The 22882-nt window shown below is 41.1% G+C and overlaps 1 protein-coding gene across 1 annotated transcript in view; it reads right to left on the bottom strand.

Moving 5' to 3' along the window:
* LRRC1 (leucine rich repeat containing 1) overlaps positions 1-22882 on the bottom strand; it is a 105484-nt gene that overhangs the window by 4013 nt on the left and 78589 nt on the right. Inside the window, 5 exon segments of the mRNA XM_081827574.1 lie at positions 1050-1222; positions 7982-8097; positions 17906-17989; positions 19532-19650; positions 21782-21926. Of these exon segments, the coding sequence (XP_081683700.1) occupies positions 1050-1222; positions 7982-8097; positions 17906-17989; positions 19532-19650; positions 21782-21926 (637 nt within the window).

Genomic DNA, 22882 nt, shown 5'->3' with positions numbered 1-22882 from the left:
ACAATTCTTTTCTATAAACTAACTGTAAAAACTTTCTCATGAGGGGCGCCTGGGTGGCTCAGTGGGTTAAGCATCCGATTCTTGATCTCAGCTCAGGTTTTGATCTCAGGGTCGTGAGTTCAGGCCCCAGGTTGGGCTCCACGTTGAGCATGGAGCCTTCTTAAAAACAAAAGAAAAAAAATAAAAAACCTTTCACATGACAGTGATGGGGCTGCACATGTTGGACACTAGTACTTTCCTTAGTAACACATTCTGCTGTTTTCCCCTTGGGGTCTTAAAAGCTCCTCGAACAAGGCTGAAATTGGCAAGAGGGTTTTGGGGCCTTTCCACCTAGGGGACTCCCATTCTCCCAGAGCACTCTAGTTCTCTTCTATCAAAACCAGCTCTCAGCAAAAGATTTATAATGGCAATTTGATGTTAGTGCAAATATTTTTTAAAACCACACAATTTACAAAACAAAGATACAATGACTTAAAATAACAGATTGGCTTAAAAACTATTTGTCAGTGGGGGCGCCTGGGTGGCTCAGTCAGTTAAACACTGACTCTTGATTTCAGCTCGGGTCATTATTTCAGGGTAGTGAGATCAAGTCCTGGTCAGGCTCTGCGCTCAGTGTGGAGTCGGCTTGAGATCTCTCTCCCTCTCCCTTTGCCCCTCCCACTCGTGTTCTATCTCTCTAAAATAAATAAATAAATAAATCTTAAAAAAAAAAAAAACTGTTTGTCAGTGGTGTTCAATACTAATCCTCTAAACCACCAGTCTGGATTTTAAGGGACTTTTTTAAGAGTATTTGTACTTTCAGCCTTGGTGATAATTCAAACCCAAAAGGCTGTTTAAGGAAATTTCAGGTATGATAAGCAGGTGTGAGGGGTACTTTTTCTTCGAAGGTGCAGGGGAACAAACCTTCCCAGAGGACACCCAGAGTGACCTCACCCGGGCTAGGGGCACATTAGACAAGTTACAGACACACGTGGGAGTAAGAGGTCTTATGGATAGGTATTAGCTCCTACTAATTCTCGTAGCCATGTGAGTATTGTTCTTAATTTCACCTTGGCAAGTAGGTTCAGAAGGCAGCTGAGGAAGCAAGACACAGGTCAAAATCTTCTCTCCTGTGGTGTGGTCTGTGTCCGTCTGGAATGTGAGCAGGGGCTGAGATTGGTTGTCAGACAACCACAAAGCCTTCAGCTTCAGGGCGGTCAGGGATAAAGGCAGATGTAACAGCCTAATTTAAAACAAAAGGAGACATCAAGGTCTCAGATTTTATAATTACATCAATCCCTATCAATACAGATAGAAAAAAAACCATTAAAAAGAACCTCATGGATTCAACATGGAACAGGATGTTATGTTTATAATAAAATCCTTGGTGTACTCTTTGTGAGCACACTCCTCAGTCCGTCACTGTGCTTCCCTCTTCTGCTGTCATCTCTCTCATCAGCACCTCTGGCCACAGGGCAAAACATTAGGAGGTTTCGATTTAAAGAGGAAAAGAAGCCAGTGTGACTGTGGAAGGACCCAAAAGCAGGAGTTCTTACTGAGTCAATGGCAAAAGCCTCCCTGACAATGACATGTTTTCAGTAGCACTTGGCAAATGAGGAAGAACGGAAGGAGATGCCTAGGGTGCTAAAGAGTTTAAGTGGCAGTTATAATAAAGATTAAAACATTTTCTTCCTGCACTGCATTTTCTTTCTCTAAGGAGATTATTTTAGGTATCCATGTTAAACTTGTATCTTCTAGTTTCTAGAAGCTCCCACTTCCCCAGACTCCTATGTGATAATTAATGTCCATTTCACATTGTTTCAGTTTCAAATGAGATCGTATATATTAAAGCTTTAAAAACTATAATGTGACACCTAAAGATTAATTTTATATTAATGTTCGCACACATGTCTGACAGAGCGGCTGCACCCATTTAACTCTATTTAGCAAAGACCAGCACTGGGAATCATATATAGTGCGTACTTGCCAAAGATTACTTTAGTGCAGTGGTTCTTAACCAGGGGCGCTTCTGCCCCAGGGACATCTGGCAATGTCTGTACACATTTTTGGGCGGTGCTGTTGGCATCTAGTGGGTAGAGGCCAGGGATGTTGCTAAACATCCTATAATGCATAGGACAGCCTCCACAACAAAGAAGTACCTGGCCCAAAATGCCAACAGGGCTTGGAGTGAAAAGACTGCTTTAGTAAAAACCAATGCTTTATACAAGTCTACTAATGCACTGTGAAAACAACCAAACCTCTGCAGATACCAGGAATTTAAGGTTTAATGAAACTAAGGTTGTATTTGATCAAGTATTTTTACTCTAAAGATGGCTCCATGTGCATTAAATTACAATCTCAGCAGTGACTTCACAAGCTGGACAGTAATGAGCTCACTGCATTCTGTGAGCCACAAGATGAGGCACATTTTCTGAAAAGAAATCCCTGGCCCATGAATTCCATAAGAAATCATATGGCAGCATGTATTGCTGGGGCTCTTTCTTTTATGAACTTGCACACCTATTTCCAGTTTAACACATGTGGGAAGTCTACCTATACATCTTACCGAGAGATCAATACTGCATTATCAGACATAGATGCCATTCTGAATGGGCAGGCTTATGGAAAACTAATTCGAACTCTATGTAGGGATATGAAGAGAAGTTGTACTCCAATATTACTAAACTAATCTAAATAAAATGTAAGCACAGAATGTTGTTACCTTAATAAATGAAGTAAAAATTATCAAAGAGTGCATGGAGAGTGTTAACAACAAATGCATTATTAAACTTTTCACAAGAACAAATTAATATGTCTTACAAAATACTTCCAATATACAAGTTATGGAGATGACAAAATATTTTCTTTTCCTAACAGTTAGTCCGGCAAAGGCTGGTCCATCCCACACATATGTGCTGGGTGCAGTACTGAGTCAGTGGAATCGTACCTTACGTGGGAGTTAGGTTTTAAAGTCAATGCACCCATGAGATTTCCATATGTTAAAGTACCCTTGAAAAGTCTCTGTGTATTATACACTCTAATACTTTGCTCTTAAGGGCCAAACTGAGTGAGAAATATGTATTTTTAAATCCCAGAATCTACTGAGTTCAGTGATAGGACGCCCAAGGGATCTGAGGAAGCAGAGGCTTTACAGCTCCACTTCCTATTCTGAGGTGTTGGGTCTTTGAGCGAATAGAAAGTGAAATCTCTTATGCTTATACAACAAATTATTCCTGCCTCTGCCCAAAGGCTGTCACACATTTATTCAAATGCAAGGAAGTTAAAGACATTTGCCAGACCTGGTGACAGGGATTTTTTTAAAAGAGTATCCTAACACACTGTGAAAGCTCCCAGTACTTTAAAACTCTTTTTCATTTTATTGAACAAAGGGATAATTCTTTTGGAATTTTCAGGGTCTTACACAAGATATTTACAGTCAGTATCTCTAGATTTCTTAATCATGAGAGCTTAAAGAAAAAAATATTAAGATTCGAAAATTGGCACAAAACACAAGTACTCAAACATAGTCATCATACCTTCTCAGAATAACTGGCTTTGCAGCTAAGTGCTAAAGCAAAGGCATAAATAAAGGGCTAAACAGAGCATCAGTAATAAATAACAGGTTCTAAGGATGATAAATCATACGGTAAAAGTTAAAATAAATTACTAGACTCTACAACAACAGATCTTGTAATCACATTCAACCAAGCCATATAAGATTAGTGACTTGTCTAGAACACCAGTTTCCCTGTAAAGAATCAGAGGGCCAGCTTGAACATGGTGGTTGCCAAACGAGCACATACCACACATGAGTTTGTTGACTAAGTGTCCCATGGAGGGGTGCTCCAGTAGTGTCAAAGACAAAAAAAGAAAACAAAAGTGCTCTGTTCCCTGCCCAGTCTAAGATTCTGCAGTCTAAGCTAACGCCCACTGATTCACTGCTACCTGGGGCAGAAAAGACACATAAACACACTCCTCTGTTTCTCTTGGGTGAACCATCCCAGATAAAAGTGTGTGTGTATGTGTGTGTGTACATATATATATATATATATTCCTGCTTTTCAGAGGAGTTAAAAATACATTTTTGGTTTATTCTGGTACCTTCTGTACACTGCAGAATCAACACAAGAAATCACAGTCCTATTTGTACACATCTCCCATCTCCCTGTTTTATATAGGACCACATCCCCTCGAAAAGCCTGTGGTTACTATTTACATCAAAGGCACAAGGACTAAAGCAAATGAATAACCACACCATGAGCCAAGCCTCTCATTTCCAGTTAAATCCCTGACCAACTAACCTGAGGTGACCTTCCCCACCTCTGCACTGCTGTAGTGACCATACTGTCAAATTTATTTAACAACTACACATGGCCAACTGATCAATGCAATACTGACTTAACCTAGAGTTGCATGCTTCTTACAACTGAATGTTTTTACCTCCTACTAGAATTTTTAGTTTTACCTCCTACTAGAATTTTTATCTCCTACTAGAATTTTGAGTTTTAAGCAAAGTTTTCAAAACTGTTTAAAGATAGAGAAAACATAAGCGGTGGAAAATTTACGTAATACCAAAATATCAAAACGGAAAACCCCCTGTAACCTCAAGCCTCCACTCTGCCTCTAGGGGAACTATTATTAATGTTTTGTTGTACTGCATAGATCTGTTGTTTTAAAGGCAAAAACAAAAATGAGAGTGCTATGTACTGTCCAAGAGCTGTTCTTTTTATTTGGTACCATGGGCCTCCTGTGTCACTACACAGAAAAATTATCTCACTCTTTAACTGCTTACTATTCCACAGTATAGCTACGCTGCCATGTTGTGTTTTGTCTTTTAACATTTTTTCTCAGTTTTACTGAGCTATAATTGCCATGTAATATTGTGTAACTTTAAGTGTTATATATATATTATATATATATATTCCTAAGTGACTACCACAGTAGAGTTAGTTAACACCTCCATCCAGTGATATAATCACCACTTTTTGTGTGTGTGTGTGTATGTGTGTGTCGAGACCATTCAAAGATCTATTCACTCGGCAACTTTCAAGGATATAAAGTGGTATTGTTAACTACAGTCACCATGATATACATCAAGTCCCCAGAACTTATTCATCTTATACTGGGAATTTGTACCCACTGATCAATACCTCCCTATCTCCCCTACGCTTAGCCCCTGGTGACCAACATTCTACTCTCTATTTCTAGGAATTTGACTTCTTTAGATTTCACATGTGAGATCAGATAGGATTTGTCTTTTTCTGTGTGACTTATTTCACTTAGCATAATGCCCTCAAGGTCCATCCATATTGTCATAAATAACATGGCTTTTTTCTTTCTTATGGCTGAATAATATTCCATTATATATATCACACCACATCTTCTTTATCCATTCATCCATCTGCTGATGATGTTTAGGTTCTTTCCATATCTTGGCTACTGTGAATGGTACAAGGACCAAAGCAATGCTGCAGTGAACATGGGAATGCAGATCCCTCTTCAATATCCTGTTTTCATTTCCTTTGGCTATATACCAGAAGTGGGATCACTATAGCATATGACAGTTATATTTTAAGTTTTTGAGGAACCTCCATACTGTTTTCCCTAGTGGCTGTGCTTCCCACCAGTAGGGCACAGGGGTTCCCCTGTCTCCACATCCTTACTAACACTTGTTATCTCTTGTCTTTTTGACAACATCCACTCTAACAGCTGTGAGGTAATATGTTTTAATATTTTTAGATCTCATTTTTTGGGTTATAAAATTCAAAGGTACGACCTATTTCCCCATTGGTAGTCACTGTTTCTAGTATTCGGTACTACTCTTCCTCAAAGATCCTCAAATACTAGATGTTGTGTAGTGGGTGAATATTCCTAAGGGAAAGAGTAAGAATTAAGGAAATGGATTCTGTGTCCATGGGTAGCTGCTGATAAAAGACATCTTCTCTGTTACTGTACCACAAGATTTGATACTTAGTTTCCAAGTGGCATTTTATAGTTACCCTATCAAACTTGTCAAAGAAAATTTGTGGAAACTAACATATAGTCTGTGTCATTTGCTATTTTTATATGCTTAAGAGAAGAGGCAAAAACTTCTCTTGTATGTGGTATGATTTCCCATGGTATAACATTTCTGCAAGCTAAAAAGCTGACATCGTAGCCTTTTTTTTTAATTAGTTTCTATACTAATACTTTAAATAAGTAGTAATTAAATATTTTAATAGGTTTAAGATTTGGTTATGAACCTGAATTAACTGACTCAGATGACAGCTATGTAACTCTACTTTTTAATGGGGTTTTCTCCACCCCAGCCCAAGCATAATAAAAATTTAACTTTCCCTTCTAAGAACTAAAGATTGGAAGCTTCACTCATGTGAAAAACAGTTTTCAGGCTCAAGAATTAGTGATGCAATTTCATGCTCACAGGTGTGGCAAGAATCTGGGAAGGTTTGGAGTCACTGAGTTTCTACTGCTGGAGTTTAGGAAAGAACCACCCTTCCCAAGCTCTATGCTTCATGTGAGACTCCGTCCAGCAAAAAGTCAACGCTCAGCTCAAATTAACCCTGAGTTTCCGGTATCCAGTCAGTGGTTCAAGAATCTGTCAAGATGTCCTGAAAGCCTTCGCTTGAAAATGGTGGGCGTTCCCTGAGGCCTGCTGAGTCCTGCTATTTATTAGCACCACTACCTAAATCCATTAGCCAGAATGAGAAATGGTGGCTTGTGCCCGACCTAAGGGACCAGTTAATCAGCACTTAGCACACAGTCCCCCAAACACTCTTCTGACTGCTGCTACTCTCTCTCATTTAAAGTCATTGATCGTCTTCCCCTGTCTGAGCACTTTTTCTCCTATCTAACTATGTAACACTCGAAAGCATTTTTTAAATTCTTTTGGTGATACAGCCTGTGATACAAGGCATTTCCCAGTGCCCTACTATTCACTCTGCAAAACTAACATTTTTAACATTTTCCTTTGGGCGACAAATATTTACCAGGCTTCTATCATGTGCCAGGCACTGTGCAGGGATAAACGGTAGAGCGGCCCAGACGCAACACCTGACTCCGCGCACCCTTAGGTTTAGACGGTCACACACGCGTACGCTGGCGATTATCTCACGGTGCTGTGAGTGCTCTGTCAGGGGGAATTCAAAGGAGCAGGCTCCACGCAAAGAAAGCTCCCCGGAGGAAATGAAAACAGGAGTGATGAGAGATAAAAGTGGGAGTCAGAGAAGAGGGTCCCAGGCAGAAAGAGTAGCTGAGCTAGGCTCAGGGGAAAGAAAGTGCATATGCGATCTGAGGTGACGAAATTAGTTCAGACTGGCTGAAACAAATCCACAGTCTGCACAGGTGAAGAGAAGGAATATTCCAAAACCAGGGAGCAGTCTACTATGACTTCTGACCTCAGAACATGAGAAATGGCACTGCTGTGACCTTGGGGAATACCAGTCAGGTAGCTCTTCACTTTGATTATGACCACTTGGTGATTCTGACATTAGCTGGGGATCCTTTGGCCAGAAAAATGTCCCTGAATATAATTTTGTTTACAGTTTCAAGGGGTTCAGAATCACCAGCAGAGCACATCAAGACTCCTGGTTAAAATCTAGTTCAAACTCATTCAAGCTCATCCTTCAGATGAGGAAACCCAGAGGCTCACGATGACTTACAAAAGCTATCAAAGTTAAGGGAAAACCTAAGTATCCCAGTTCTCAGGCAGCGCTGTCTCCCTTACATCACTGTATGCTGTTCTGGGAAGCATTTCTATAGAAGCGTCCACTTAAACTTCAAAGTGCCCCGCACTCAGGCCGTCCTTGACCTCTTCTACTCCCCCATCCAGATCCATCCCTCCTGCTCTCAGATTAACAGCTTTCTGGGCTCTGGGTCATTCGACTAATTGGTACATATTCTATAAGATGGAGCAAAGGCAAGATGGCAAAGACACATGACAAAGGTTGGAGTGGATGAACATCTGGCTCTTTTTCTCAAAAAAGGCAAACCAGAACATGCTTACCTGTTCCCCGCCACATCCAGGACATGAAGCTCTGTGGCCTGAGACACCTCTGCAGGTATCCGAGTTAGTCTATTGTCACGCACACAGAACACAGTGAGGCTGCAGCACCCTCCAATCTACAATGAGAAAGAAAATACATCTTTTTTCCAGGTTTTTGTGGAAGATGGTGGTGGGTATCTTGTTTGTCAAATGGCATGAAAAGAACACATAAAATGATACCACATGATTTTAAGTTTCACTGAAGCCAACTATTTTGAACTTAAATCATATAAACATTAAGTAGTCCAGTAAGTTCATAAAAATCTCTACAATACATTAAATGTACATATTCTAAATTAAATCAAGAAAATAAACAGTACAGTTGAAAAATCTCATTCTGAAAAGCAAGTCATTTTCCACTGCTATTCAAATAGCAACTATATCTTTTAAATACTAACTAAGCTACCCAGGTCCAGATAAATATTATTTGGTGGATTAAGAATTCTAAGTTTCAAAAATAAGGCCAACAATGATACATGCACACCCCTTTGAAGACTTGCCCATTATATTAAATCCAGTGTTCCCAGTGTCTCAGTTCATTTCAAAAAACAAAAAAAGGAAAAAAAGGATATCAAATAGACAATACAGTACATTAATTTTCCCCCATACATCTTTTAATTGCTTTTGGTCATTCACAACTTAACTTGGTAAATTCATTATTCATTTTCCTTTCGCAAATGCAACATCAACAATATTTTAGCAAAAACTGAATGTGGTAAATACACACATTAATCTGGTAAATTTAATGCTGGCAGAAACATATCAATATCGACATCCACACCAAATTTGATTACTATTTATTTATTTAGTAAGTGATTCAAAGGTAATTGAGCTTTGTATGAGCCTGGTCTTCAAAAAAAGAACATAAGCACAAAAGAACTGAACCATTCTCTTGAACAAACTGGCCATGGTTTCTATGGTCAGGAAAGCTGAATCAAGGGGGTGGAAAAATAACTCAATCTCAGACACAACATTCTGCAGGACTCCATACAGTACTACATTCTTCCTGTACTAACTATCCTGACCCAGAGTGATTGCAAGAAAAGGCTCATGAAGGAACCTATTGATGTCTCTCTGACACATGGAAAAATACTCCACAGCTTCCCACTTGAAGAGAGGCAGGAGACTTGCATCTTTAATGATATCTAAGTACATCCCATGCCCTCTTCTATGTATACATGTGTTTAATATATGTATGTACCTTAAAAAAGCAAAATGCATATTTATGAAATTGCTACATAATTACGAACACTTGGCTTTTTATGAAATAAAAATTATGCTACATAATTATGAACATTACCTTCATGAACAATCTTATTATGTCTTCCCTTAGGAATTAACATAAAGACTTGAGATCAGGTATTTAACCAGAGTACTTACCCATAATGGATGTAAAAGAAAAATAAACATAAAAGAAAACACAAACTAACGTTTGTCTAAAATGGAAAACACCCAGATATGTAGAAAGGCTTTTAGATTGTCCCCATGATTTCTCAGTATTCACATTTCCCATCCCAGTAAAACTGGTGCATTCACTGCCCTCTAAAATATAACATTTTGGTCCCACTGTGTCTTACAGAAATGCTCTTCTTTTTTCTGTCTTTCTAAATCTTACCAACTGTCCCAAAGTAGCTAAACATCCTCTACACCATTGAGTCTTCCCCAAACCCCACAGTCCATACTGATACACTGCTCTCTGCATTTCTTTTGTAATTATGATCTATACACTGAGCTGTTTAACTTGTACATGTCCATAAAACCAGGGTGCTTGGCAAGTACAGTACCCATCCTACCTACCTACCAACTCTTCTCATTTAGATATGTTTATACGCTTATGTTTATTTATTTACTAGTGAAAGACTGCTACTTGAAGTTAATATCTGCTTCTACGTGTAGAAATGAAAACTACAAAAGTCTTCTTTTTTGTATTAAGAATCATTAGAGGGACGCCTGGGTGGCTCAGTTGGTTGGGCGGCTGCCTTCGGCTCAGGTCATGATCCTGGAGTCCCGGGATCGAGTCCCGCATCGGGCTCTCTGCTCAGCAGGGAGTCTGCTTCTCCCTCTGACCCTCCCCCCTCTCATGCTCTATCTCATTCTCTCTCTCAAATAAATAAATAAATAAATAAAAAAAAAAGAATCATTAGAGAGGCCTCTCAGGTTTTATAAACATAGGGCCCCAAAATCATGCCCTAAAAGAGATATACAACAGGATCTTTGAGGGGCTTGGCATTCTTCCCTCTTGAGGAAGGGAATCATCAGTTTTACTCAGATGCCCAGGAATATTATGGAAGGAATCAAAAGAGGATCGACATGATTAGATTTTCTCTGATAAACTGAGATGATCCCAACAAAGATCTATTCATGGGAAGAAATCCCCAAGCTCCTCATGGAGGGGAACCCCCCATGACCCTGCTCCATGTGCAATGGGCTCTGGGCTCAGTGGTGGGTCTGTGTGCCACATGGGAGGTCTTCCAGGTCAGCACGTGGCTGAGGCTGGACCTCACATTAACCTTATCATCCCGGCCTGGCTATAAAGACGTAAGATTTATCTGTACTCCAGAGGGGCAAAGCAGTTATGCACATACACAACCCTCACAGTGGCAAAATAAGGTACTGGAGTGTGTATAGAGCTGAAACTGCATCATAACTGGGGGCACTCTGTCATGAAGCTGTCCACTGCTCCAGCCACCTGTAGGATATCTGTTTTGGGGCCCTAATACTATACCATGTGAACATTTTCAATCTGTATCATGTACATATACTATCTATCAAAAAATCAATTAACTCATTAAAATGGGTCAGAGAGGGTTCTAACAGTTGTTGGAGCAATAAAAGTTCTGGACAAGTAAACACCCTTTAAGTCTTTTGAGGGGGCGGGAATAATGTGAACTCCCAATGGAATGTGTGAGCTGTCTACTGTGTTTATAGTCTCATTTATTTATTTTTTCTTTTTCCTTTCCCATTCTAATCTCAAACCCATCTGAGACCTCAAGGGGTGGAAAGCAATTGTATTCAAGAGCCTCGTAGGCACTCTGGGTTGTCACAGCAGGCAGAGTGACCTCCTGATCTCTATTGTCGAAGGGTTTCAGAAAACAATGAAACAATGCCAACAACGAGCGAGTGTTATTGCTCAGTGTGCCGGGACGCCTTTATCACCCTCAGAGGCACGCACTGTCCCAGGCAGAACAGTGCACAAACAGACACCTCTTTCCAAATCAGCCAGGAAGTCATGGCACGAGCCTTTGGCTTTCGGAGAGGATTATTAAGCAGTAAAAACCATAACTCAAAAGGTATAGTTCTTCATAGACATCAGAGAGGAATGTGGCGCACTGGAGTAGGATGCTCTGGGATCACGAAGACCTGGGCTGGAACTAAGGCTCCGTCCTGTGTTTTGTGTGTTAGACTATGTTACTTTAACCAAAAGTAACAATCGGGATCAAATTAAATGAAACCACAAACACAATTTAGAACCTATCATAGAACCTGGCCTAATAAATGCGGCTGGCAAACCAATGTGACAGTTACTGTCTTTTCAAGAAGTCCAAGTCCCGGATCCAAAAGACCAGTGCAGTCAACACTTGCGTGCCTGCTGTGTTGTTGGAAGTGTGCTGACCCTGGTGAACTCCTCCCAGAACACACCTGACCTTCTTAAAAATCTCTCCCCGGCAATGCATCACCGTGACAAAATGACAAAATGTCACTGTGGAAAATACTAGGGATAAATACACTGTGACTTCACTGCTAGTGAAGCACTGGTGTGAGCTCAGTATTCTAGTATACATATGGTTCATGTGTATTTGTTTTCTGTCTCGGGTTCAGGAGGTAGAGTTTACAGCGTCCTTAGTGATCATCAGGATAAAATGCCTGTATCACTTAGAAATTCTGGGAAGCAGAGTCACTGTTTAAATAACTTATTACCATCTACGTAGGAAGCTGGTATTTTTAAACTTCCTTAAACCACATAATAGCACCTTCCCAGAATACAAAGGGTTGGACTTGGAGAACTACAGAATGTAGCTGAGAATCTTTGTTTTGCTGGTTTGTGTCTCTTAATTCCAGACGATACCTTCCTTCACTGTTTGGACCTGATTTCACCCATCTTGAGGAGATGGGATCTGCAGGTCATTGAGCAAACCCTTAGTCGGGTCAGCTGCGCTAACTATTAATTGCCTGCAGGTGACATTACTCAAGAGGCAATAATCACTGTCAGTGATCCAAAGAGAAAGCCTGTATTAGTCATCCTTGTCTACCTATATTCCACTTTCTGAACACCTGCCCCAAGTGTGAAGAAACTTTCATTTTTCCTTCACTATCTGCCTTTTAATATTCTATATGTAACAGAATGGAACCTACATTTCACTGGCAGAAAGGAAAACGTACAATAAGTGAAATCTGGTCAAAACACAATTTGAGCTGTAATAATATGGTGAGTAATTTCAGAAACCAAAGACTGTTTTTTGCCTTTCCCATCATCATCCGTGGCATATTATTCGAATGTTCCTGTTTCATAAATATTTTGGAAATCATGTGGCTTTGGGACTTCCTGAATTGTTGGGCCCCTGACATCGAAATATCCACTAACAGCTACGGCATTCTTCATTTCTAATTATAAAAAAGTTACGCTGACTGGAAAATAAAAACCATATATACACACACATAAAGGCACAAGGAAAAAACTCAGACCAATCCTACCCCAAAGGGATAATTGGTATTAACATTCTGAAGTACAATCCTCCGGTATTATTGCCATGCACTTGTGATTATATATATACATACACACTTTGATGAAATTAGGACCAACACTATGATCTTCAGCACTTCTGTTTACACATAACACCAGGAACGTCCTCCCACATCATTATGTTTCTAAAAGGACTTTTATTGACCACATAACTATTTGATTCTACAGACGTCTCGCAGATCACTTCACAAATCTCCCCCATTAGATGCTGAGAGTTGGTTCTACCATGTCTTTCCTGTGTAATCTTGGGCAAGTTACTTCAGCTGAGTCTGGGTTTCCAGGACTCTTGGATGTTGATAACGACTTACTACACCTCACAGGACTGTTGTGAAGATTAGACACGAAGATGCAGGAAAGCGCAGTACCTGGCGCGTGTGAGCTGCCCCTGTATGTGTACCTGTTAGCTGCCCCTACATATACATGAGAAATACTCTTGTGCATGGTTTTCATGTGTACCACAACTGTGTTCCTAGGACAAAGCCCTAGAAGTGGCATTGCAGAATCAAAGGGTATGAACACTTTCAAAGGATCCTTCAATATGTGTTCCCTTCCAGAAGATGTAATAATTTATACTTCCATATTATCTATGCATTTTCCTGTGCCCTCGCCAACATCTGGTATCATTTTTTTTTTTTAATCTTGACAATTTGATAGGTCAAAAAGCTTCTATTAACATTTCTGTGAATACTGATGGGACTAAAATTTTTTCACATCGGTAGCCATTTCTATTTTTTCTTCTCTAAATCACTTACTGTTTATTGTGGTGGGTTCTTTGCTTTAATTTTTGTCCACTCGTGGGAACATCTTTTTCTCAATGATCGGGAAGGATTTTGAGTAGAATGAGGAGAGACCTCTTCGTCTGTAATGTTGTAAGACCCTGGCCCCCAGGCTGTCTTTACCTTCTTGAAGACCAGAAATCTAATTTTCACATAGACAAATCTACCAACTGGTTGTTTTTTTAGGACTTGTTTCCTCTTTCAAGTTTGGGAATGCCTTCTCCATTTTGAAATCCAATGGCCAACTATATTTTATTCTAGTATTTTTAGGTTTTATCTTATCTCTTTTATCAATAATCCATTTTAGAATATGATGGAAGCTTACACTAAATTGTAATAAGACAGAAAGCTATCCATAAAACGAATTCTCTATCACCACAGACACTTCTGAAAATCACAATATTTATGGGTACTTAACGTTTACAGAGTGCTGATTTAAAACAAAAACAAGCTTTGATAAATGATCTGCAAATCCTATCTTTTGACTGGATAAGTGTGATGGAGTCAAGATCACTTTCACTTTGACTTAATGGAGACAAAAGACTGGACTCTAAACTTGGACACATGCTCAATTTCTTCCAGCCAGAAACTCTTTAGATGGTGCAGGTTGTTCAAAGGTAAGATTTGGCTGGGGAATATTATGAAGTTGCTGGCTCTCTTTCATCATACTCACAGTCACACAAAAACCAACTCCCTCTCTATCCACGCATCACAGAACGCAGTCTCTTCTTAATTCTTCCCTCCACCAAAAACGTTAAGTTTTTTGGGGAGCCTTCTTTCCCCCAGAAGCATACACACTTACATGACAGGATGAGAAATAAAAGACACAAATAAGTTGCTTGAAAAATCAGAAGCATGCCACATGTAGCAAATAAAGCAAATCTAGCCTTTCCATTGGAGAGAGAATTGTGCTGACAAACCGGAATTTAGTGAAGACAGATGAGCTGCCACGTTATGCCTTTTGGAATTTCTGAATAACTTAAAATATAATTCACAGAAAAGCATTCTTTTGAGAGAGAACAATCTGAACAAATCTGACAAACACGTAACAAAATAAGGTTCCAGGCCATGCGGTCATTTAAAAAAAAAAAAAAAAACTGAGTTTAGAGGAAAATGTCCAATATTTTACAATGAGGAACACACAAAGCAGTCAGCCGATTTGAAATCTTCATGCATTTCAGAAGCAAAATGGAAGTTAGAGATGCAACTGTGGTCTGAACAATACTTACAAGATAACAAGTTTACCCGACTTTTCTAAATTTCCAAGCAGCTAACAATTAAGAAAACAAGAGACATTCATTGATTTGCAAATGTTTGCTACAAATAACACCACAAAACACAAACAGAATCTATTATTGTGACCCACACAGTACATTTTCCCCTCATTTGGGGGAAAAAAACAAAAACAAATAAATGCTGCCAGAGACTAAGGAGCTGTGCTCTAAAACATGATATACAATAGTATCAAATTAAAGAAAGCCAAAAAATAGGAAGAACTACATGGCACACCAGACCCAATCGCAATTAATACAATTATGGATTTTTGGCATATATATTGAATCAGTTAGCGTGTCAGTTTAGATGTGTCATGCATGCAACTTAATTGTTCAAGAGAGAGTAGTAGAGTTTTGCAAGTGCAGAATCCAACAAGGAAAGTACAGGATGTGATGGTATCAAGCTTGGAGGCAGAGCAAGTGCACACACACATAGTCGCCTAGGTCCAGCCCCACTGCCCCGATTCTACACCCACCCACCCACACACACACATGCACACACACGCACGGTCCCAGGGCCTGCCACACTCACTCGGTGCACAGAGACTCATGGCACGGCAATGCGGCGCAGACCACCACGACACCCTTGGGGGTCAGGAGGCCTGGGGTGGTCTGGCTGCTCAGCCCCGACAGTCAACAGCAAGCACTCAGCAGCCATTTCTCCGGGGTCACCACACTGCAACCCGCAGCGGAATTAGGGACATGGGCTCAGGGCGTTTCCCTACCCTAGGAGGTGAGTGTGCATGAGTAGCAGTGAAGGTGTGCTAGAAGAGAGCCAGTTCCTAAAAACCTCAGCACATTCCCTGCTTTCTCTCACCGCTGCAGGAAAGGGCACAGACTCTATCATCAAACTCTACCTGGCAGAAAACCAATCACAATTTCATAGAGAGCGGATAACACGTGACAGCTAGCTAGAATGCTTCAAAGCTAGAACTATTTTCACACCACATTCACTTTCCACATCGTGAAACGCTGTTCTAATAAAATAAATTTGCACGGACACAGCATGTGGTGGGCATATCCCTCTGGACCCTGAGTACAAGTTTCATTCTCTTAAAATGTAAAGAGGACAGATGCTAACATGATGGCAATAATTTTACACAAATAAAATGTTAAAGTTGTGCCTAGGAGGTATTCCTTTGCTAGAGAATCAGAAGAGGGGGATGGGGAAGACGGGCTAGGTGGGGAAACTTAGTGGGGATGGACATTCAACTCCCAAGTGCTCTCTTCAGCACTAACCTTGAAAATGTTCCTGAAAAGTATTAATTTTCGAACACGTCCAAGCTAAAGATAGTGTGACCTCTCTTTACCAACTTAAGGTCCTATCTTACCTCAGGGCCACATGTGAAAAGGCTGGACTGAATCTGTATGACCTGAGCGGCCATGCTTTCCTTGGCCGGTGGAAGAACAGTGAGCAGGCTGAGGGGACACATCTCTGGAGCCCATTCTACTGACTGCTAGCTAGGTGAGGCCTGCTATGGAGGGCTTTCCACTGGCCTCAGCTTCCTCATCTGGAAAATGAGGAACTCTCCCTTACGACCTCAAAAGCCGCTGTGAGGATTTAGGGAGTTAAACACAACAGCGCCGAGTATGGTACGTGGCATCTAGAAAGAAAGTAAGAAATCTTCCCTACTTCCCTGTGCACGTGTCTACGTGTCCAGTCTGCTACCCATTAAACAACAGTAAAGTCAATATTCAGAATATCAGCTCTATGTTTTGGTTTATCACCGTGAGACCAGAACCAACATGTTCTAATTAGCAGAATCTCTTACTTGTGTCCCAGTTTAGTGGAGGTGTACTGAAGTCTTTCTGTAGGAAACAGTTTTAAGTGCCAGTGCTCAGAGTAAGGATGGGTCAGAATATGGCCACATTTATGACAAATACCCTCTATGCGTCCCTTCAGGAATGTTAGCTGTCTTGCCCAGGCAGAAGACTGGGACCCAGAGGGTATAGCACCAAGATGAGGAAAGAGAAAGAGAAACCAAGCAAAGCTCAGACACCCGGAGAAAGGCCATAGGAAAGTAAGAACACACAGTTCTGGCTGGTGGGATGGTAGTTCTAAAATTATCCCAAGAGAAATAAAAAATAGTAATAATAAATTAAAAAATAAAATAAAATTATCCCAAGAGAGATGTAAGAAAGGGTAAAAAAAGAGATAGGAAGGACACTGCGCCTGGCCAGGGATCATCTCACACGATATCACACCTTTTCATGTGAGGCCTAACAAAGGGGACGGGGCTCACCAACATTTGATGGGGGGAAGAAGGGTGGCTAAACTGAGTTTCAGGCTAACAGTTAACAAAAAAATCACTACCCATCTCCCAGTTCCCCTAGGAACTTCCAAATAGAAGGTAAGCTTTCTTGTTAAACATTACACAGGCATCCTTGTTAAATCTGCTCTGAGTCCCCTTGTTTTCAGCCAATTCTTTTGCCAGAACTGAAGTGCCTCTGTGTCTGCACAACTACTTCCCACAATGCATGGTGATGGTCTCTTCTCCTGGTGGGATCATCGACACACACACACATACACACATACACACACACACACACACAAAATTCCTAAGAATCTGGCTACAGCTGCCCATTCACCTCCCTCTATGTGAACGCCTTTGTGAGGAGTTCATTCACTCTCTCCCAAACATGAACACTGCCAGGTCTCGATCTCTGCCCACGAAAAGGGTTGCATCAAGTCCACTTTTATAATTCCAAAGGCTTAGGAAGCAGTTTAATTTCACATTAAACTCCGTTAGACCCAACGTTATCCATTTCCTCTGCTAAACTCTCAAATTACCTATTTTTGTCAATGGTTCTCTATATGTCAAGCCAGAAAGGTCAAACTCTCTCTTTCTCCCACTTAAAATCCTATCAATTCAGCTTTCTCAACAATGCTCATAGTCATCTGGACCCACCTATTCTCTTTAACGTTACTGATGATCATTCTTTGATATAACTCCTCCAACCATTTCTATGCTCACAAATGAGAGTACATAACATTTAAAAAGCACCGCAGTAAGTCTTTTAAAACATGTGACATTATGATCCCTTGCGTGCTATTATTTCTTTATAATTATTATTGTTTTTTTAAAGCACATACCTCTTTTGGTAAAGACACTAATTTATTTCTGTCTGCATTCAAGTTGCTCAACTTCTTAAGTTTTCCAATGCTCTTAGGTAAAGTCTGTTAAAGCAACATTTTAATTATTAATTTAATACATTTTTTTTAACATGACTCACAGTAAAACAGATCTTTTCAAGGATTTAAAGAATATAATCTCATCCAGCAAGAGACATAATAGTTCTTTCTGAATATCGGATAGGTCACAGCTCATTTGGAAGATGCAGAATTAAGTATTTTGCATTTTTGTTAAAACCAGAGTATGCTTCAATGAAATGAAGTCAAAGGCACAGACCTGGAAACAGAGAAACACATAGTAAAGAAGTAACGCTCTTCAATCTAAGGAAGAATTTTCACCTCAAGATTCATCCCTTCATTGCCTGAACCTTGGAGAACACACTGGGAGAATGGCTTGGATGACCCGGAAGCCAGAAGGCTGGGGGGACCAGAATCCTGAGCAGGGGTGCTGTGAGGCTGGGGGAAGGGCAGGTGGCATGGGGACAGGAGCAAGATGAGCAGGGCTGGGAGGTGGGGCGTACAGAGCACTCTAGGAACCAGGTGGGGCCCTGGTGGAGGGGAGAGCTTCAGCGCTCTGCTGGAAGCCAGGGGCGAATGTTATGTTTATAGCTGTTACGATAACTATCTATAAGCCTAAAACCATAAACGAGCATCAGAAGACTGGGGCACTTCCACTACACCCACCAGAGGAGGCTGCCCGAGCTACCTGAGGAGAGATGTGGCTGGGCTCCCGCACCAGCTCTGTGTCCTACCCACTCGTGCTGTCTTTCTGCTCTCTCCACCTCAAGAGCACTGCTTACTGTTTTTATGAAGAAAGGAGAAAAGAGAAGAGGAAAAAGGAGCAGGGAGAGTAGGTAGGAAATACAGTGACAGAGAAAGGTAGGAAAGTACGGTGAAGCAAACATAGCTGCTAGAAGACAACGAAGAGAGGAGAAGGAGAGGATGGAGTGATCAGTGAGAGCCTGACGAAAGCAGAGAGAGCAGCCGGAAGGGAGAGGCAACAGAGATCTGCTGTCATCCTGATAACACCCCTCCCCCCCCAGGTGGCTGATGCCAAAGCTTCACCATTGGGAGGATGGGGAAGCCCGGGCCAAGTGTGGGATACCTGCAGCTACCAACACCCCTAATTTCTAGGGTGGGGTAAGATCTCAATTCCACACTCAGCCCCACAAAGAGCACTCATCCCCCCAGTCCCACCAAGGCTTTTCGCAGCCAAACACCATTTTCTCCCCTTCTCTCTCTGTCTCTTTCCATTTGTTCGAAGAACCCTGAGAGAAGGTTTCCTCTGGCGGTCCTCGGACACCAGGGCAGAGGCATCAGCACATCCACGGATGGTGGCTCATCCCCATCCCTCACTGGAGACCTCTGTCAGCGGATCCTAACTACCACTCTCTTCACTTAAGCAGGTTAAAAGCCACTCATCTTTATGTCCTGCATTTGCTTTGAAGTCCATGTTTTTAGATATAACGTAAGAAAATTTCCACATAGTCCACCCCAATTATGAGTAAGTAGACTCTACCCTAGTAAGTCTCTATGATACAGAAACCACACTATACGTATCCATTTGAATGTGCAGCCCACACTCACCAGGAGCCGGTTTTCTGTAAGAACTAATTCAGTGAGGCTTTCACAGTCCCCAACTGCTTCAGGCAACTGTGTGAGTCTGTTCTGATCCACCTTCAAGATCGACAGTTTCTTTAGTTTTCCTGTAAAAGCATTATTTCAACTCATTAGTTACAACTGTCTTCCTAATCATCACTTGGTATCTCTTATCTGTTCTTTTTTGTCTTAAATAGTTATTTTTTTTCCTCACTTGGCTTTTCACATTATGAAACCACATCTTTCTCATTTAGATCACTAAAGGTGGAGAGTTAATTTTATCAGAACATCAGAAACAGTCAGCAATTAGAAACAAATCATTTTAAAAGTCATTACATAAAAAAATCGTATCAAAGCCAGAAACTTTACAGAAAAACAAACAGCTAGCTCTTGACAGATCTTTGAGAACAGGAAATGTTTTGTGTACAAAGGACAGAGACTTTCATCTTACTCCAAGAATCATCCTCACTAAAAACAAAAAATAAAGTGTGGTTTATTCTATCACCTGGGAGTGAAAGTGGCTTGGTGAAGGCTTCTGAAATGAAGTGGTTCTAGGTGTGCAGAATAAAATGGAAACCTCTGAAACGCCACATGAAGAACTGAGGGCAGGAAGAGTGGATTTTCTGGTGGTGCCCACAGGCCATGGAAGAGAGGAATGGGGTGACCACAGCTTCCTCAATGTCCCCACTGAGTGAAGGAAATCCTCAATCTTTTGGATTCTCATGTTCAACTATAATTCAAGGAAGGAACCTAGAGAGCAGATATCCTTCATTATCTACTGAGAGAGGCTGGCATGGGGACACTGTCCCCAGGAAAATCAGAAAATGGCCTCTCTCTTAAAGGAGACGTAAAGCTGGAGAAAGGAAAATGTTGAAAAAATTAACTTGCCTTGCGTGTTGTCACAGAGCAGGGCAGGAGAACTAACAGATTCGTAAGCTCCTTATTTAGCGTCGTCAATAAGTTACTAACACTGTCCCCAGAGGGTTCCCACCTGTCCTCACCGGCAGGAGAGGCACTGACATTCTCCACAGGGCACACTGAATTGAACCGATAGCTCTCCCTCCAACTGAGGAGTCTCCTTAACAGTATTACTGGCAAGTGGTCTTGCTGCCTCTCCTTGAACACTTCAAGTCACAGGGCACTCATCCCTTCACTAAGCAGCCCAGACTAACTGGTAACCAATATTTCATTTATATCCTTTCCTTGCAGCTGTCTGAACTAGAAGATGCAGTAACAAATCGACCTCTCTTCTACAGGACGGCCTCTCAAATGCTTGAAGTCAGCCATCTCACGCCTCCTACTTCCTATGCCCAGCAACCAAACGTCCCCAGGTCCTACAACTGTTTTATTATCATTCTCACCAACCATCTCTACCTGGAGTCAAAATCCCCACCAATTTTCCAAACAGTGTGAACCAAAAGGCAACATCTGTGTTCCTGCCCCGTTGCAACGATCAGCTACTGCTTTCATCTTGACCAAATACCAGAAAGAAGTGGTCCTCTGTCATACAGCTTTTCCAACTACTGAAAATCTTTTACAAACTTTGATATTTTGAATAAGAGTTAAACAAAGGTCAAAGGCAGCAATCCTATGTTAACCACGTGGTTAAACACAGTTTCTTACAACCTCTAAGTGGCTTTGCTATGGTGGAGCTCCTGGTCCATGTCTGTTTATACCTTCCCTGTGTTTATTTTCTCACACGGGACTGAATGCCTTTATGGTAAAGGAAATGTCTGGACTCATTTATTTTTAAGGAAATGGCACAGAATGGTTAAAGGAAAAGATTATTCTCAATGTACTAGAAAAGGCTCAACTCAAACACACCATTCTCCCCAGGTCATGCGATAAGGTCAGAGTCACTTTCTCATAAACTATTTAGGATGCTCACTTAGAAATTTCTTAGAGACTGCTCCCATGTCTGAAACATATCTATTATTCAGACTAATCTCTACTGAAATTGCTGAGACAAGATGCAGAAGAGACAGAGGAGTCAACACTTAGAAGTAATCATACCTATAACTGCTACCAAACCAGGATGACAGAAATACTTGCCTATCGAGAAACTTCAATTGCATTAGATGTTCTCCGCATTATTTCTTTAAGAACAAATAAATGACATGGAGACTAAAGAAGCCACATCCCCAGCGTCTGAGAGTGGTGACCAAAGGATCAGAGTGAGCTCCAAAGGCCCGAGACAACAGCCAGCATCTTTAGTAGGGAGTTACTTTCCATACTTACCGATGCCATCCGGAATCATTTCTAGTAAGTTCTGGGAAATGACTAAATCCGTTAATGAAGTCAGGCCACTGATTTCTTCAGGAAGTCTTTCCAACCTGTTTTCAGAGACATCTAAGCACAGCAGGTTCTTCAGATTTCCTATTTCCTACATCAGTGACACAGAAAAAGAGGCTCATGCTTAAACCTGCCACAGTACAGAGGAATTTCTTACAGTGATTTTTCACAGTCAAATCCCAAAGTCGTCCCGAGGATGTTTCTTTAACGTTTATCTATATGAGAAGGCTGGAGTAAATTTCCAGACCCCTTTCCAATGCAAACGGGAAGCTGTAAAAATCACAGACACGGAGCTGGGAGGGATGCCAAGCCCTCCAACTTCAGGCAGGCAAGGAATCATTCTCACTTAACAGATGAAGAGACTGGCACCAAGAAAGAACAAATGACTCTACGGTTACATAATTTAAAAAAAAATGAGTCTAGAATCCTGCTCTTCAAGTTTGGAATCAATCACTTCAATAAGCAGCTTATACTTCAGGGTGACCCTGAGATTTTCTCTGTTAAGAAACCATCTACTTTATATCTCCCATTACCGGTAATACTTGTCACAACAAACATCAATGCAACTATACCCCAGCAACACTGGGGCATCCGGACCCACTGACGCCTTTAACCTCACCAGAAGAGAGTAGCATCCTGCTTTCAAAGGAAACAGACTATCCCAGGAGCAGGGAAAGTACCTCAATGAGTCTAATATTCTGCTCAAGAGATATCCTACCTTCCATTCACAAAATGCAGTTTCTCTCTTATACTTGCCTCCCCTTTGCCATTCCACTGCCACTGTATTAAATTCCTCCGGTCATTATCTTCCACCTGGACTGTTAGCTCTGATCCTCATACCCTGGCCAAGTCTGTGCTACAAACTCTTGTTTCTGTATTTCCCTCCTGGAAACATAGCTAGCTATAGGTATGTAATCAGACCACCCTTCTACTAAAAACATTAAAATATCACATGGCTCCTTAATATCTACACAAGTACAAATCCTTCAATCTATACTTACTTTGGTCTGATCTATTCTTTCCAGCTTCTCTCTTACCTAATACGCA

Source organism: Leptonychotes weddellii, chromosome 8, assembly GCF_054177405.1.
Source record: "Leptonychotes weddellii isolate Sample4059 chromosome 8, ASM5417740v2, whole genome shotgun sequence".
In the NCBI taxonomy this organism is placed as follows: Eukaryota; Metazoa; Chordata; class Mammalia; order Carnivora; family Phocidae; genus Leptonychotes; species Leptonychotes weddellii.
Note: the sequence above shows the minus strand (reverse complement) of the source record. Positions and strands in the feature narration are given on the sequence as shown.